This window comes from Vigna umbellata, chromosome 5 (genome assembly GCF_029865625.1).
Source record: "Vigna umbellata cultivar VRB3 chromosome 5, Vumbellata_1.0, whole genome shotgun sequence".
Taxonomy (NCBI): domain Eukaryota; kingdom Viridiplantae; phylum Streptophyta; class Magnoliopsida; order Fabales; family Fabaceae; genus Vigna; species Vigna umbellata.
The window spans coordinates 8,328,808-8,347,909 of NC_142169.1; the positions used below are offsets into that span (position 1 = coordinate 8,328,808).

The 19,102-nt window shown below is 36.3% G+C and overlaps 1 protein-coding gene across 1 annotated transcript; it reads right to left on the minus strand.

Moving 5' to 3' along the window:
• Positions 1–12,018: 12,018 nt before the first annotated feature.
• On the minus strand, positions 12,019–15,062 carry LOC124819957 (putative protein phosphatase 2C 4). Its single transcript, XM_047291571.2, has 4 exons — positions 13,466–15,062; positions 13,240–13,353; positions 12,450–12,714; positions 12,019–12,356 (listed from the first exon to the last, which is right to left on the minus strand). Exons 1-4 carry the CDS (start codon positions 14,762–14,764, stop codon positions 12,241–12,243), a joined length of 1,794 nt encoding a protein of 597 aa, XP_047147527.2. The 5' UTR covers positions 14,765–15,062; the 3' UTR covers positions 12,019–12,240.
• Between the last annotated feature and the right edge of the window lie 4,040 nt (positions 15,063–19,102).

Sequence of the window (19,102 nt, forward strand, 5' to 3'; positions counted from 1 at the left end):
TTCATTACAGTTAGCACATTGTGCTGTACTCAATCTTCAGAATCTCCAGCTGGGCACTTTTTGGTACCTTTATTTCTACCAAACTTCAAAACACATTTGTAAAAAGTGAAGTTGTTGCAGTTGAGATCTAAAGCGTTGGAACGCTTCAAAGTACCTCTGAAAAGGTTCAAACTATTTCGATTTGCATTTTTGTATGTTTCATTAATTTCTTTTGTTTAAAACATGACAAGCCGTCCTATATTATGTCATTATCGCGTACCAAATTTTAATTATATATGTATAATAAGTAATAAACCTAACATATCGTTAAATGAACTAAGGCAAAACCACAAATTCATATAAAAAGATTATATTACGTGCTATGTAAACCAAGGAGTTGAGTGTTCAATTCGTGGAATTCATTTGACACTCCGAATTTAAATTTTGACCAGATTTTACTTAGCTTTTATTCTAGTCAAATTATTTTGATACAAAATCTTCAAACACAGGTAGATTAGGTTTATCAACTAAAAGTTATTTATATATTCAGGATGATAAAAGAAAATCAGTAATACTTCTGTAAACAATGTTGGAGATTGAGTTATAATAATTGAAAGTTTTTAAAAGTTTAAACAACTGGTTTCTCGACTTTTTCATAATCAATTTTAGATGAATTTGACCAGCTCATGAATTTAGAAATTAGTTCTTTTTGGGGTAAACAAAATCATATACCTAATCCATTCACAACTATCTCACTCAATCAGTTTTGTTGATTCTTTAACAATAATTGTATAGCATGTGAAAATTTTGGTTACAACCAGATAGCAATGTACCATCCTAATTAGGAAAAAAATATTTTTTATCACCAAACGAGCCAACTACTTCTATGATGCGATGTCGTCTCGGTTGAAGAACATAGGAGCAATCTATTAGCGTCTCATGGACAAAGTCTTCCACCACTAGATTGGCAAGTGCATTGATTATGTAGATGGTATGGGTGAGAAGCTGGTCGATTGAAGAGGATATCAAGGACTTGAAGGAAGTCTTTGGTTAAATTCGACACTACGGGATGCGTCTAAACCCCTCCAAGTGCACATTCGACGTTGGAGGGAGCAAATTCTTAAGTTTCATACTCACCACACGAGGCATTAAAGTCAACCTTAACAAGTGTGCAACAATTGTGGAGACGAGGAACCTGTAAAACGTGAAGAAAATGCAGTGACTTATAGGCTGATTGACCTCTCTGTCCCAATTTATCCTTAAATTGACTGAGAGGATCCAACCAATCCTAAAGATGATGAAGAAGACCTTTGTTGTTAAGTGGGTCGAGCAGTGTGTAGCCGTTTTCGCAAAAGTAAAGCCTATCTTGGCCAACTTACCTGTCATGGCCCGATCAGTCCAGGGGAACGAGTTACAACTCTACTTGGCCGTTTCTGATGAAACAATCAACGCGACTCTTGTACATGAGGCTCCAGAGCTCAAAATATTTTATTTCATTCATCGAGTTTTGCAGGACACGAAAACACACTATCAGCAAATAAAGAAGGTGGCACTAGTGCCGTTGACGTCCGCTTGTTACTTGAGACCTTACTTCTAGAGTCACCAGGTGGTCATCCAAACTGATCACCCAATCGCAAAGATTCTGAGGAAATCAGAACTTGTCGGTGTATGGTGAGTTGGTCAGTGGAGCTCTCTGAGTTCTACATGAACCTCACGGTCCAGATACTTGGCAAATTTTTCTATTGAGCTTCCCTTACATGAGGAGATTCCTACTCAAGTGTGGAAATTGTACGTCGATGGGTCGTCGATAAGAAGGGTGGAGGAGTTGGAATTGTACTCGAAGGACCGAACGGTGCAACAATTGAGCACTCATTGATGTTCAAATTCAAGATATCGAATAATTAGGCCAAGTATGAAGCCTTGGTGGCTGACCTAGCTTTGGCGAAGGACTTGAGGCCCAAACAAATTGAAGGATGAAGACTTGTCATTGGGCAAATAAATAAGGAGTTTTAGATTAAGGACGATCAAATCGTCTAGTATTTCCACAAAGCCACGTAATTAATTAAGATCTTTCAAGTAGTGGACGTCAAGCATATTCCACGCGAGGAGAACGCTCGGGTTGATATATTGTCAAAGTTGGCAAACAAAAGGGAAAAGAGACAGTTGTCTACGATAATAAGACAAGTCTTGACCAAGCCCAACATTGAATGCTTATCCATCTTAGTGGCCGAGTGAAAGGATTGAAGGGAGGAGATCAAGGTGATTATGAAGAAGCAACATGATGGAGAGGTTGTTAACTTGGCTAAAGCCAAGAAGATCACTCGATATATCTTCATGGGGGATTATACTTATAGACAGGGTTTTTCCACTTCTCTATTGAAGTATTTGTCGCATGAGAAAGCCAAATACATGTTGAATGAGCTACATAATGGTGTGTACGACCTGCATGCATACCAAAAGGTGCACAATGAAAGCCCTATTCTACAAGTTGGGTACTATTGGCCAACAATGGACAAAGATTACAAAACCTTTGTCCAAAAGTGAAAGAGTTACCAAGAGCATGGCAACAATGTCAAGGTTCCCCCGACCGAGCTCCATAACATCGTCTCCCCATGGTTGTTCGTTGAATGGAAAATGGACAATGTGGGTCTTTTTCCGGTCAGTTGGACACATAAGAAGTTACTCCTAGTGGTAATAGTCTACTTCACCAGGTGGGTAGAAGTCAAACCCCTAACAACCATCACGACACAACAAGTGTAGAAGTTTGTTTAAAAGCTCATATGTCACTTCGACCTTCCACACATGATCATTACTAATAATGGTCGACAGTTCATTAATAAGAAGTTAGTCGAGTTCTACAAGAGCTTGGGCATCAAGCATCTAACCAGTTTTGTGGAGCATCCTCAGACAAACGGTTAGGCTAACGCAGTCTATAAAACCATAGTGGTAGAGCTAAAGTGTCGTTTATAAGGGACACAAAAGAAGCTTGTGGATCAACTACTAGAAGTACTTTGGGGATACCGTTGCTCATCACACAACATGATTAGTGAGACATCCTTCAACCACACGTATGGTACTGATGTCATGCTTCCCGTGGAGGTGGGTGAGCCTTCTCTTAGGTGTTAGCTGGAGAATATGGCCGTAAACGAAGCTCACCTTAGAGTAGAGTTGGACACCTTGTAGGAAAAGAGAGAAGTGGTCGCCTTACGTGCTAAATCTTATAAACAGGTGATAACTAGAAGATACAACATGAAGGTTAGGCCGAGACACTTTAACGAGGGTGACTTAGTATGGAGGAAGACATGCGAAGCTCGTAAGAAGCCCGCTCACGAAAAGTTAGCACCAAATTGGGAAGGGCTATTCAACATTATTAAAGGCTTAAAGAATAGCTCTTACAGTGCCTTGCTCTCGTCATCATGTAGCTCGAATTTAACTTGGTTCTCGAGTTGGAAGTCGCTGTCGAACATCCTATCCTTCAAAGGCTTGGGTGAGTCAGCATCATTTCGGCGGCCCTTATGAGAGGAGGATTTCCTCCCCTCACAGGAATATCTTTTCTTCCCCTTGTCAATCGGTTGTGGGGGAGAACGATTGTTATAGGATTGGGTTGAGATGACTTTGTCGGCGGAACGACCTTAGGGTGCGGTAGTACTCGTTCAAAAGTAAGGCGCGCGACTGTCGCCACGTGAGAGACTGCAACAATTGTGCCCGCGGTTGGGGTCGCACGTCCAGGGGCACTGGTTCCTCCATCACTCATTCCTTCGTCGGTTCCCCACCACTAGAGATGAAAAACTTCTTGAAAAACACTTTGTTTGGATTGCGGGAAGCTATTACGTATAAAATGAAGCAAAAATTTTAGCAAGTTATGAATGATCAGTTAATAAAAACAAACAAAATAAACATCTTACCAAACACCTCGTTACAAAGGTTATCGGAATCGATGAGGTTGGCGAGAATCAGGTAGGGAAGGCAGCGAGGAAGCTCGTCAATCTTCCCCATGGTTTCTACTTCGGCCGATGTTATCCTTGTAGTAGACCATGAAGTCATCTTCCTTGAACACTTGGTCTAGTACAACAGAAAGTTATGCTAACCAACCTCGTTAAAAATATTAGCTCGAGCGACATCCTTTAATCCAACCTTAAAAAACTTATTCTTGAAACCTTTGAAGGAAGCAACGTATAGGGTAAATAACCACTTCACTTGCTCATATATGAGCGAAACCCACCCCATTTTAGCTACCGCGTGGATGGAAAGAAGTGTAGGAACATAGTAGGGGTGGGAGTGATGTCTAGGGTCGCACACACCACCATGAACATTTGCATTAGGGATTAAGCTGCATTGATGCAACATTGAGCTCACAAAGAACACTCATTTGAAAATCGTCCAAAGGAAGACGAATGAAGAGCTCTCTAAAGATGTAAAGATACATGTAGAAAAAGTCTTTAGGACTAGTTTCCTTTTAATGGAAAACTTGTTCGTTCCCTTTGCAAACGATCAAGCTAAACTTTTCGCTAGGCTATAGGGACTTCACGAAGTGGCATCGGTCGGTAGACCAACGAAGCTGATTTCTCATACGAAAGCAGTTGTCATACTCCCCCACCTCGCCCGATGCCCATTCATAACCGACGACGATCGAGAAAGCATCTGCATCTTGTTGCCCTTCACTGGATGCGAAAATATCGAGGACCACATCCACCTTAATAAAAATTGTGGTTTCCTGTGGGGTAGACCGTACGTTATTATCGGCTTGATCCCTAACTTGATCTAATGATCGCTTGGTTGATCCCAAAATAGAAGAACCAGAGACAAACCTGGACGACTCATCATCCGCATACCCTCGACCGCTATAAATACAAATTTGAGATAAAAAGGTTAATGATTGCATTTAATACGCATTAATTATTATAACTATTAAATGTTTATTGACTTTAATATCAGATTATGCCCGCTAACCTCTCAAAATATATATATATATATATATATATATATACCAATTGTTATAATAAAGCAATTATTCGAAAACTCATTAAAAAATCTATTTTTATACAACAAATTAAATTGACCAATGAAATGGAGAATTTCATACCTTCGTCTAAGCAAGAAACCATTGGATTTCCATACCTTAGACCCACAACATTGAGTTCTTTTTACTAATATGGGTCAATCCCATTTCAAAATTACGAAGTTGAATCGCTTTTTGAAAAAATTATTTGTAGAATCAAGTTATGTGGATATGGCACAACTTCATTGTGAATAAATCATCATCATCTTGAATTATTTATAACATATGGGGTTGGAGTCATGCAACCATAGGACTTATACTTAATTATATACACTTAATCAAAGTTGTGTAAGGGTTGAACAACTTCTTCCTAAATTGAAGTCGTGCTCAAATTGACGACTTTAGGAGTAATGAACTATTATGTTTTATTTCAATTATTTTTTTAATTTATGCATTTTTTTATTTTTATTTCTCTATTATATTTTTAAGGGTTAAATATGTTTTTAGTCCCTTAAGTATCAGACGATTTTGTTTTTAGTCCCTACTCAGAACTTTGATGGTTTTTAGTCCTTATTGTTTTGAAACTCTGACTAATAGTCCTTAAAAATGGACGGTGTTAAGTTTTAATGGATGTGGCAAACGGCGATGCCACGTGATCACTGATTTGCTCTATTTACTCTCTGCCACATTGGATGTTTAAGTGTTGAATTGAGATTAAGTGAAGAGCACTTTGTGATCTTTTATAAATGAGATTTGAAGAAGTTGGGTTCTTCTTCGTGGTTGCAACTGGGGGCAAAGAACTTGGGTACATCTGAAGGTTGGAGTTGGTGTTCTTGAGGAGGTAAGTTCATATGTTTTGGTTTTGGTCTTCTTCTGTTCTTCGTGTCAATATGAGGATTTGGGATATAGGGTTTTTGTGGGCAGGAAAGCTGATGAAGGGATTCCTTTCTTGTAGTGAAATGAAAGGTGAGAGTGGAGGAAATGGTTGGGCGCGAAGGTCAATTGGTTCCTCTAAGTCGCAAAGTTGTGGATCATCTTCACGGTTACCTTCTAAATTGTGTGGTTGTGGTGAAACATTGTTGGTTCTGAAGGCAACTACTGTGAAGAACAAAGGAAGATTGTTTTATAGATGTAGAAATTGGGCAGTAAGTGATTAAATCTTTCATTTCATTTGCTGAATTTTGAATTAATCTTGTGTTGTTTTGATTGCAGAGTAATCAAGTTGTAATTACTTTGAATGGCATGATGAAGGAGTTTCTGAAATTGAAGGAAGCTTTGAAAGAAAACGTGAAGAACTTCAAATGTGTTTGGAAAATTAAAAACTTGTATTGGATCTAAGGAAGAAGAACGACAAGTTGAAAAGGAAATTAGAAGAAGATAAGAAAGTTGGGAAAATGATGTTGTTGTTGTTTGTCTTGTCATGGGTGTTAACAATTTTCTTTTGTATTATGTTTTTGTTAAAGATAAATTGTAATTAAGAATTATGGTTTAATAGAATGAGGTTTGTCTGGAAATTGTGGTTGTTGTTTGTTTTCCCTTTAACATTCCACTGTTACTGGTATATTGATTTATGTTAATAAAGAAAAGAGTTCACAGCATAAGAAAGTAGAAGCAGAGTATCTGTAAATGTGGACTTGGAATAAATAAAGTTAACTTGGCATTATGCAAAGATGGAATACAACACGAAGCAGGATATAATATGAAGTGGTCCCAGACTATTAAATAAGATAAGTTTAGTGGTCCCTTTCCACTACAAAAACTATTAAAAGCAACCACAACAACCACTACAACCACTGTACGCACTACTACTATTGTTCCCTATTACAAAATATGAAGTGGTCCCAGACTATTACAAAATTCTCATTAAAATAAAGGGTTGGCTACAATAAATCTTCAATTGGTACTAGCTTGGGACCCTAGATGTTGTGCAGCTAGTCGTGAGGATGTTCTTCTTCCACCTTGGTGCCTTGATGCAGGTCCTGCTCCACTGCCACTTCTTCTTCCCCGTTTTGATGTTCCTCCTCCTTGGTCACTTGATGCAGCTCCTGCTCCACTGCCACTTGTTCTTCCCCTTGTTGATGTTGGTCCTCCTTGTAACGTTGATGGAGCTGGTTCTGGTTAAGAATCTCCTGCACTGGAAGTGGCCCTTGTGCTGCCAGATCCTCCTACAGTTGAAGTGGCCCTTGTGTTCTGTAAATGGAAGTAAGCAACATTGCAATTGTCATAGTGTAAATAAGTTTGAATGTGTAAATAAGTGAAGTTGTAAAACATTGATTTTGTACCTTTTTCTTTCCCCTTTTACATGTTCTTACATTATGACCAAATTCATTGCAGCTGCTACACTTCATAATAAGATTCTTCTTTGACAATTTTGTATGAGTCACATATTCATCAGCCTCCCTTCTTCTTAGTTTTTTAGGCCTCCTAGGGGGTGTTTTATAAATTGGAGGCAGTAGGGAACCAGATTCAGAAGTTGACCACAATTGTTGTCCATTGATTAGAACAATTTCAGGGCCATAACAAGTCTCATAAGCCTCTCTCTTGTAATAAGGATGTACATAGTCTTCAGGGTTTTCTAGTTTGTAATTGATGGCAGCCACAGCATGCCTGTAAGGGATTCCTACCAAATCCCAAAAGTAACAACTACATGGATGATTACTTAAGTCAACTACAAATTTATCCATAGTAAACCCGTGAGTGACTTCAAATTTTGCAGCCCCTGCCCAAGTTGGAATCCAATTTCCACTCTTCTCAACTTCCCCATCAAGCCTATTTCGTGGTTTAGGCATCACAGCTCCTGTATATGTATTTGCTTTTTCTCTAAGTGTTGCAAACCTCCTCATAATGTAAGTTCTAATCCATTCCATCATAGTTATGATAGGTTTGTCTCTAACTAGTAAAATTGTACTATTAAATGACTCAGACAAATTATTTAACAAGACATCGCATCTAGGATAACTACTAAATGCATGTTTACACCAACGATTAGTTGGAATAGCTAGCAACCAATTGTAAGCATCAATGTTAACATTGGACAACTCACTCATTTTCTTTTCCCAATCCTGTTTAAATGTGGCCTTCGCAGCCCCCATTATAAGATCTCTAATAAGCACTCCTCCACCAAACTTCTTCTTGTAATTGTTATACAAGTGCCTTAAGCACAATCTATGTTCCACTCCTTCTAAGATCTCATCAAAAACTGTCATTAGTCCCTGTAAATCACAAAAGTTTGTCATTAGTCCCTGGAAATCAGAATAGGTCCTCGTCAATAGTAAATATTCCAATTGCTACGAAATTAAAATAGGGAAATATTAAAATTCAGATACCTTTTGTTGATCAGAGATGAAAACCCAACGTTGACAATCAATGCCTCCAATATCATGCAGTAGTAGTGCCAAAAACCATCTCCAACTCTCTTTGCATTCATTTTCAACCACAGCAAAAGCTAGTGGGAAATATTGGTCATTCGGGTCTCTGCCCACTGCCACCAACAACTGACCCCCGTATGTTGTCTTCAGATGACAACCATCTACCCCTATGAAGGGCCTGCAACTTCCTAAGAAGCCTTGCTTACAGCCCTCTAAACACATATAGAATGAGCCAAATCTTGGAGGCAAACTTGGTTGGGGTTGATTGACTTTAATTTTAAATGTTCCAGCCTTCACTCTTAGCAATTCACCCACATAATCGTTTAGACGACCGTATTGTCGCTCTCCATCACCAACCAAAGAACCCAAGGCAATTTGCTTGGCCTTTCCAGCTTTCCAAGCAGTTACTCCAACACTGAATGACTTCTTAATGTCATCAATTATTTGGTTGACTGTCATGTTAGCCACATTTACAAACCTATCTACTAATACTTGTGCAATCCAGTTCATATTTGCACTTTTGTTTCCAAAGACCCTTCCACAACTGTGTCGTCCAACCAAGGTTTTCACCCTAAATGTTTGCTTGCCTCCTACCTTGCTAGCCATAATCAGAAAACCACATTTGTTTTTACAAACTGCCCTTACTCTGTTGAGGTCATTCTTCACAAACTTAACCTCTTTTCCATTTAATACACTATGCTCCAATAGTGCATTTTTAAATTCCTTTAAAGAACAAAACTCCATCCCCAATTCAAATATGAAGTTCTTGTTCATATCATCTTTTCTATACTTTTTAAACTTCCCCTTTGAAAACCTCACATCCTCATCACTATCTACATTTGAATCCAATTCATCACTATTGTATTGTTCATTCATGTCATGATATCCAACTTCTTCATTCAGTATAAATGAACCTTCCCCAACATTGCCTCTTCTACTCACACATTTCTTCTTCTTTTTCATTCTATTCCACCTATCCAAAACTGGATTAATGTTTCTCCGAAATTGGTCCACCCTTTCATTCTGAACATCAAACCCATCATCTTCATTAGCCATTCTGTCCTCTTCACTGTCATCCATACATTCTTCAGCTGAAGCTTCTACTTTCCCCTCAACAACATTCCCCCCTTCCTCTTCTTTCCGAAGATAATCATATTCATCACCACCAACAACCTCTTCTTCTTCCTCATCCATTTGAACCTCTTCATGTTCATCATCACCATCACACTCTTCTTCTTCCTCACCCATTACAACCTCTTGTTGTTCGTCCCCACCATCACACTCTTCTTCTTCCTCCCCACTGATTTGAACCTCTTGCTGTTCATGACCACCACCAAACTCTTCTTCTTCCTCACCCATTTCAACCTCTTGTTGTTCCTCACCACCATCACACTCTTCTTCCTCACCCATTTCAAGCTCTTGCTGTTCATGACCACCACCAAACTCTTCTTGTTCCTCACCCATTTCAACCTCTTGTTGTTCATGACCACCATCACAGTCTTCCTCACCCTCTTCTAGACCCATTCCACCCTCTTGTACAATCTCATCCACTTTGGAAACCACTTCCTCCGTGTCTATGTTTCCTTTTTCAACATCACCCTCTTCCACTTCCTCAGCCACTTCACCACAACTAAGAAAGTAAACTTCCACTGCCTCATTAGGAACATGTTGAACATAGATTTCTACCTCTTCCTTATTCTCCTCTGCATAACTAGCCAAGTACAGTGCTTCACTGTCATCACTCAATAATCTCACATTATTCATCAGCCTTTGTTTGGACCCCTTCCACCAAAGTTTGAAGTTTGCATCATACTTAAATTCTTTAACTATTCCAACTGCTTCAAAATACGACCAACGATCCGGATCAAGTCCTTTGATCACGTGTATCTCTCCTCCAACATACTGTAGCCCCTTATTACTAACAAACTTCCCCATGTGATGCAAACAAATGTCGAAAACCATTTCTAGACCTACATTCAGACATCAACGCTTTACGCAACCATAACCGAAACAGAAAAACAATAGCTTAGCTTACCTTTACGCTTGTCTTTCACGACCACCGGAACGACCACCGCAACCACCACTGCAAGGACCACCAAGATACAATGCTTCCTGTGAAAGGTTTCCACTATAATGCTTCGAGTAAAACTACTTTTCCCCCAATTCAAAAATTTAATTTGACAAATTGTGAACCCTATATCTGATTTCAATGAACAACGTAATTAACTAACTAACTTAATCTCAGTTAAACACTTAAACATCCAACGTGGCAGAGAATGAATAGAGCAGATCAGTGATCACGTGGCATCGCCATTTGCCACATCCACTAAAACTTAACACCGTCAAATTTTAAGTACTATTAGTCAGAGTTTCAAAACATTAAGGACTAAAAACCATCAAAGTTCTGAGTAGGGACTAAAAACAAAATCGTCTGATACTTAAGGGACTAAAAACATATTTAACCATATTTTTAATATTCAATATTATTTTAAAAAGTATGATAATATTTTTTATTTTAAAATATTTTTTAATATTTTGATTAATAAATAAGAATTAAAAAATTCTAATAATATTTTAAAAGTATATGATATATTTTATTATTTGAATTGTAATTTATTAATTAAAAATCTAAAATACAAAAAATGTTAGTATGAAATAAAAAACAAAGTTTTAATTTAAAATAAAAAAAATTAAAAAGGATGAAGTCGTTTGTATTTCATACGACTTTGCCAAAAACAAAAAGACTAAAAAAAAGTAAAAGTCATGTTTATAACACAATTTTTATTTTAATGGATAAGTCATACGATTTTAGTTTAACAATAATTACCCTGGAGTCATCACACCTGCACGATTTTAGTGTTTTTAACTTTTGAAAGAAGTCGTTCAATCTTTACACTACTTTTGATTAAGTGTATGTTTAAATATAGTTAATTTAATTAAAGTTGTTTTTCATTTGTACAACTTTAACATTAACATAGAAGTCATCCCGTGTTGCATGATTTTACCTCCCTACATAAATGATGCACCAAAGTCGTCCACGTAATTGTCTAAAAGAATAATCCGGATCCGTAATTTCAAAATGTAATTGACCCAGATTGATTAAAAAATCCACATCATTATCTTTACAACCTTTGTGCTTATCATATACGTGTTGTAGTTGAAGTTATGTTAGATTGCTTCTTGAATTTTCATTATTGCCCCGCATGATTGTACGTGCTGTTGCTGAAACCGATTGCAGATTAAACAAATAAGAAGAAAAAAATGTACTCTTCCTTCCAGTAAACTATAACTTAGCTTTCAAAACCAATTTGACCAAGATTTTATATAAGTAACAGCTAATTTCAGCCATATGCAGAGTTTGAATTTAAAAGGGTAATTTCTTGGACTATCAACCTACTATATCCAAATCTACTACTTCAATCTCCTTAATAGGTTGACTATGCCTTTTTAATTCGTTAGAACTTTCAGATCAAACCATTTTCTGGACCCTTCTAACAGCTTCCTATTGTTTGAATCTGAATTCTAAATCATTGATATTTAGCACATAAATAAGGATATTTTGTCAACTACCTGCCATTTTAGTGTCATTGGAAAAATACAATGGGCGTTGACTTTTGTGATCAGGTTATGACAATGTTTTTAAATTCTAAAATATTCCCCTTGGAAAGTAGATCTACCTCTGAATAAAACAACAGATTGATTGTCATCAACAAAAACTGGTCTTTCTAGAAGGAATTTTAACTGTAGAGTGCCCTTAGTTTCGGATCATTGGTATTAAAAAATATGTCAAAAAGGGTAACAAAAGAAGAACCAGAAGGAATTTCCCAAAGTTATAGTTAGTGTCAAAGACTGTGTGTGTGCTTAGTTGCTATACTCATAATCTGATATGCAAATTTACACCAATGAACGCCATATTTTTCCCTCTAAGGAGATTATGACAATAGAAATGTCATCATGGTAATGACGGCGTTCCCCCTGTGGAATATCAAGCAGCTCATGGAACTCCAAACCTGCAAAAATGAAAGTCAGGCTCACTAAGATTGTTTTAACTTGTGAATTCTTTTCATGTTGAAAAATATTGAGCGAAAAAAAGTGCTTTATACCAGCCCTTTTTGCTGCTCGACCCAGAGCTTCTTCAATGAGAAGTTGTGCAGGATCCCTATCAGGAAACATGGTGATGAATGACTCTACTTTGGCAGCTGCTTCTTCATTGGTGAAGTATTGGTAAAGTCCATCTGAAGACAGTATGAGGAACTTGTCATTTGGATTGAGCTTGTGGTGCTGGAGTGAAGGGAAACATGTGATGTATGGAGATTCCCCTATGTAGCTCACTCTGAAAGCCTCTAATACTGCATTGTTTTGCTTAGGCTGCAAAATGGACCAACAAAGTCATGCATTGGTGTGTGTGTGTGTGTGTGTAGTGGTCCATTGCAGTACAAATGTTGACATGCAAGATGTGCTGTGAATTATGATTGAGTCTTGGCAAAGTTCAGTTGTCTTATTTTTACTTTTGAAGAGTATAACCAATGACCTAATTCAATGTAACAGTAAAGAATAGGAGTATGAACCCAGCATTGCATTTTATTATGTACTAACAACACGAAGAACATCCTAAACATGTTTTTGAAGAAAGACATAATTTTAAGGGTGACAAATCTCAGACTGATTATTAGATTTATGACTGAAACTAGTAGAGATACTTCATGATCCAACTAGGGAGCCAAAGATAATTATGGTAGTTGAAACAAGCAAAACAAGAAAGCATCATTCCACTAGATAAAGTCAGTGAATAGATTGCATAGCTTAGTTATATACCAAATTCTCATGAATATTATTCACATCAACTGTGCTTTTTATGCAATAATACAAGTAATTCAGGAAAGACTATACTACCTGCTTAAGGAACCCTGCCCCAAAAGCCCTTGTGACACTCAAGCGACCCTTCACTCGGCCTCTGGTTACTGCTAAAGGGTCATCAGGATGCTCCCTCCTGATTCTGTAAACCTCCTGAGATTCACAAAGGTCTCACAAACTATGTCATATGAACTTAAAACACCAACCTTCATTCATTCATTGCTCAGAAAACAAGTTGCATTGCACAAGCACAAGCACAAGCTACCTCTTTCACGTGAGTGCTATGCTCCTCGGTGAGCTGAAGAGATTCCCCACTGTGAGTGGCCAACACAGCACGGCTATCTCCCACATTCATCAGATAAAGATCTTGACCCTTCATCAACATCACCAAAACACAAGAACCCATCATAGCCATCACAGGGTTTTGACCAATCATCTCTTCAGCAGTCCTCATGAATACATCCTCAGTCTTCCTCAGTGACTTTGAAAGAGCCTGTAACACATCCGAGTGACTCAAATCCACTCTTTCACTGTTTATCTCATTCATTCCCTCTACTCCTTCTGACACACATTCCAAATTTAACTCTCCATTTTCTATTGGATAGTTTTCTCTATTATCACCTGAAGAACAACAACCATAAACCACTCCATTTCCCCTAAACAACACCTTCTCCCTCAGCTCCAAAGAGTCTGAATCCTTGAGCTCAAACTTGTTGGGACCATACAACATCTCCTTGAGCTCATCATTCACAGCATAAAACAAATTGTTGAGAAGAAAATCAGTGGCATCAGGGCCATTAAACCCGTCATAAATCCCCACAAAAACCCAACCATGATCCTCACAAATCACAATATGCAAACGATCCTCACCAGCTCTCCCTTGAGCCCAATGAAGATTCTCACACCCCATCAACACATCACTATCCAAATACTTATCATCAACCTCAACACCATCCAAACTCGTCTCGGCACTCAAACCAGTACTGCAACTTACTCTGGCATTAGTATTATCATTTTTCTTGAAAATAGACATTCCCCCAATGGAAATCTTACTAAGAACCTTTTTCCAATGTCTTCTACTTCCCTTTCCCTTGTTCATTGCTACCCCGGAAGAATCTTTCTCGATGGATCCTTCATCGTTCATCACATGATCACGAGGACCCCAATATAACCCTCTTTCCGCACACCCTCCCAGAGAGAATCCACGATGAACGTGTTGATGCTGAAAAGGGACCAAGGTGGAAGTGAAGGAGCCAGAGCTCTCAAACGAGGCAGAGGAATCCAAAACGGTGCTGTGTTGAAGTGAATCATCGAGCGAAGTTGAAGGCGTCGCCGACGTGTTTGCACTCACTGTGGCGCCGGAAACGGACCGGAAAGTGATGAGGGTGTCATCATCGTCAGAAAACGCCTCGCTGGAGAACCGACACGTGTCGGGTCTCACATAGCAAATAGAGTTTCCGAGGGAGTTCTGGTTTTGCTTGGAAAGGAAGGAAGCTCTGTTCTCGAACCTTCCGGAGCGGCCACCGGAGGAACAGAGACAGAGGTTGCCGATTAGGTTACCCATTGGAGAGTGGAAGAGAATGGGGGGTTCAAGTTTTAAGCTTTGGATAAGGGTGTGGCAATGCTGAAAATGGAAGATCTTGCATTGCCGGAAGAACAGAGGAGAGAAAAAACAGAGGAAAACGGGGCTTGTGCAAGAGAAAAGAGGAAGGGGTGTTGACTTTGTGGCACTTCCTTAAAGTTTTAAAATGAAAATGTTGTTTTCTTGTGGTTAGTTCATGGTGGTTTTTCTTTCACCGTTTCATTTGTTTTTTCCCTTTCTATGGATGAGTTGACTGTGAGTTTGAGTAAAAGTGTGGGAGAGAGAGAGTTATGCTTATTATTTTAGAAGTGTTGAGTTTGAATGAGGAAGAGTTTGTAAGGAGAACAGTTTCTTTATTTTAGGAGTGGTGAGTTTGAACAAGGAAGAGTTTATAAGAGGGAATATGTTGTTGTTTTTAAATTGAAATAGTAATGGCAACTCATTAGGGTGCTTTTGACTTTGCTGAGTTAACACAGAAACGGCCTCTGAAGCATTTATGAAGGTTTTTATTGCTACCTTCTTTTTTCTACTTCACCAAATCAATACATTCATTCAAGTTTTTGTACTCTTTATCACTACTAGTTTAAACCAATTAATCAAAGTTACTGTAATTAACTATGAATTTGTATCTGTATTAACCCTTAATGTTCCTATCAGATTCGAATATGATTATATCTTCAATGTATATACTCTTTTAGCATAAAGATTTAAGCATGAATATGAAGATTTCTTTTTATATCTGATCTTATATTAATCATATATTTTATTCTCCTCCTTATATATTAAAAGTCATTAATTGCCCCTTCTGGTTAGTGATTATTTGCATGCAGGTGGTGACAGAGATACAGAATCCAAGATCATACTCGTTTTGGTGATATGGTAGACCATGAACTGATAAAGAAAGTGGAGAATCTGAGGAGGCAATTCAACTATGAGATTCCTAAATTTCATGAGACACCAAAGACAAAGAAGAACTGAATAGTGAGATGTGGGTGGTGTGGTAAATTAATGAGTATTTTGAGCATGGCATTTTGACTTCCATGAAACAGTGCACGTGCCTGAGATCCAAGGCTGACCAAACTATACATGATAATCCTTTTGATTCCTGTCTTTCTTAAACTGATGAATTTACTTTTAAATTTTTTTAAAAATTATTTAAACTTATTCTCTAGGCATGTTAAGAGGATTTTGTTAAAATAACATTAACTTTTCTGAATTATGCGTTTTTTCATTTCATACAGGACAATCATTTGACAAAATCTTTTTAATAATATTTTAATATTATTTACGTGATTAACGATTATGATTATTATTATTATTAATTGTAAACCAATTAAATAATAACATATAAATAATAATAATATTAAAATATTATAAAAGAAATGTTATCAAACATCTTTATCTTTTTACATGTCATGTATGTTTTGTGCCAATGGTTTTTGTTTTTGTGTGAACTTATGAGGAAGGAAGAGTGAATTGTCACATCAAGTGGAGATATTAGACTGCGAAAAAAAGAAAAAGAAGTTTCATTAATATCACCCTTGCCGAAGCCAAAAACAGTGGTAGATCCTACGTAGTACCTAATTTTGTATAGAATATGAGAGGTTAAAAAGAGTTATCTCACATTAAAACTCCTGTCACATTCATCATACTTGAAGTCAGCGGCAGAAAAGCAAGATAAAATTATGAACACTTCTGCTGGTCATCATTGCATTACATTATATCTATTACACACTTGATTCTGTGCTATCTGTAAACAAAAGTTGAACAGTAGTGTCAGTAGTATATTTTCTTGATATGTTTTTTCTGTTCACAATGTTCTTATCCTTTCATGAAAGCTTTTGTTTATGTATTTTGTTTCTAATGGTAACTGTTGTTGGTGACACACTTCCACTATGAGACAAACTTTCTCTTAATCTGAGGTATTCTTGACTTTGTTTCTGTACATAATGCTTTTTTCTTCTCTTATACGTGTTTCTCTTTTATGCTACCATGATGTTGAGAGCATAATAGATAAGGTGGTTCAACATATAAAATTATCAAAGATATATCCCAAATTTTGGTTTGATTTCTCTGCTGAAAATGGGCTCTTCTTAACCAATTTCTATGCATTTTTTTTTTATTTTGTCTATTTTTTTTGCACTGAATACATGTTTAACACATATTATTAATTTTTAACAATTAAAATTATTTAGTTAATTAATTAATGTTTTTATATTACTAATACATATACGCATATTTATATAATTTTTATTTGTAAAAATTAAAACTATTGAAATAATTTTAAAATCATTTAATATAAAATGAATATAAGTATTTGAAATATTTAAGTTTATAATTAATTATTTTTTAAAATTTAATTTACGATTTTTTAGTATGATTAATATGAATTTAGAATTAATTCAATATAAAGTGTTAATATAAAGCAAACTTTAACTACTAATTATTGATAAATAATTAATAATTTTATTATTCTATATTAGAGAAACAATGTAATAATTTACTTATTGTTAACTATAGAGATAGGTATAATCCGTGGGATTTGTAATCGATAAATTATGTAAAAAGTTAATCAAATAGAAAGACACACACATCTTCAGGGTGTCTATCAGATCAAGTTCAATCTTCTATGAACATTATTATTTGTTTTAATCAGAGACAATAATTTTGTTGATTTTGAGACCGGCCTAAATTTTCTATTGAGTAGAAAAGCAATACTAAAATAGAAAATTCAAATTCATAAAGAGACTCTTCATGAATATGAAAAATCATATAAATCTCACTTAAAAATTATACAAGGTTTAGTTTGATTTAATTTGAATTTAATATTAATTTAGTTCAAATATAAACCAATAATTTGTGATTTGCTCAAATCAATTTTATGATGTTGTGTTTTCTTGTTATTTTTTTCTTCTTAATTTCAATATTTTTTTAATGTTTCTTTTTGGAAATGTGTTGTAAGAACCTAGAAAATAAAGTATTAGAGTTGGTAGGTATATTAAAATAATGAGACTGAGTATTTTATTATAAAATAATTTCATAATATAAATAGAATTTTCTAAACTCGTCTCATTATCTAAAATATCGTCTATCTTTCTAAAACACTATTCTCGTAACCTCTCTACCATCTCTCTAAAATTTCTTACTCTTAAGTCATCTATTTGACGATTAGGAGGTATCTAGGCAATCCTTACAACAAGGACTACCTATCTGGCCGATCAATTTATGGTTTAAAGCAAGTAAGTTTTCATTCCTTTTTCTTGGTATTTCTTTATTCTTGATCATGCAAAGAGAAACTATTTTGCATGTATCAATTTATCTTCTTTATTGGTTCTTGGTGGATTTAGAATTCTAAGGACTCTGTCCGTTTCAAAATTAGTGTTTCGTAGGTTCATTTAGAAATCCCTTGTGTTGCAAGCAATTAGTGGAGCATTTTGGGAAGTTGGGACAGTTGGTTTAGAGGTAAGGGAAGCTAGATTGTTCTTTAATTAATGTTTGTAATGTAAGTTTGAAGATTATAGGAAATGATAAACTGTTTGAGTGAAAATTTTGTAAGGTGTTAATTGTAACAAAGGTAATTAAGTGTTTTGAGATTGTTGTGATAAAATGTTGTTGTGAACTGTATTGTATGTTGATTTGAAGTGGAATTGAATGTTTATATGCTAAATTTTTCTGTTTGGTATGTGTATTATGAAGTTTAGAGATTAAAGAGTTGAATACGTAGAATTTAATAGTGTTTTGAAGCAAAAGATGAGGTCTTAGGTAGTAAAATGGTGAGAAAGGGATGGTGAACTAGTTTGATGTTGTTGGGGTTGGTTATGAGTTTTTTTAGGACTTGTTTAAACATTGAAATGAAGGAAATCTGGTGTAAGAGTGTTTAGTGATTGATAGGTAGATTTTAGTTTGGTTTAGAACTAGTTTTTGGGGGTTTGGACTAGTGAGAATTTGAATTATGAGTTATGTGCTCAAATGGTCAGTTTGGGGAGTCTTGGTAAGTCATTTGGGACTTGTTAGAGTCCTTATGTTGTTTGAAATTGTGTCATACTTGGTGGAATTCAATTTGAGTCTCTAAAGTGATTCTTTTGTAAATTTTGGGTTGAAATCTTGTAGCCAATTGTTTAAAAGGAGTTTAGGATGGTTTAGGTATATTTGGATAAGTCAATTCAAGTTTATAATAAAATCTAGGGGTGTTAGAAATTGATCAAGGGTGGTTAATGGTGGAAATTCTATAGTTTTGGTGTTGCAGAATTATGCAGACTCGCTGAGTGATCTAAGTCGCTCAGCGAGAGGTGAAGGGGTTTGAACCACTGTCTGTGTATT

Bases quoted from the DNA above. Each gene is read 5' to 3' on its own strand.
- LOC124819957 (XM_047291571.2), bottom strand. From the start codon at position 14,764: ATGGGTAACCTAATCGGCAACCTCTGTCTCTGTTCCTCCGGTGGCCGC. The intron at 13,354-13,465 runs GTAGCTTGTGCT...TGTGAATCTCAG, and splicing joins ATAGCACTCACGTGAAAGAG to GAGGTTTACAGAATCAGGAG. The intron at 12,357-12,449 runs GTATAAAGCACT...TCATTTTTGCAG, and splicing joins TCGAGCAGCAAAAAGGGCTG to GTTTGGAGTTCCATGAGCTG.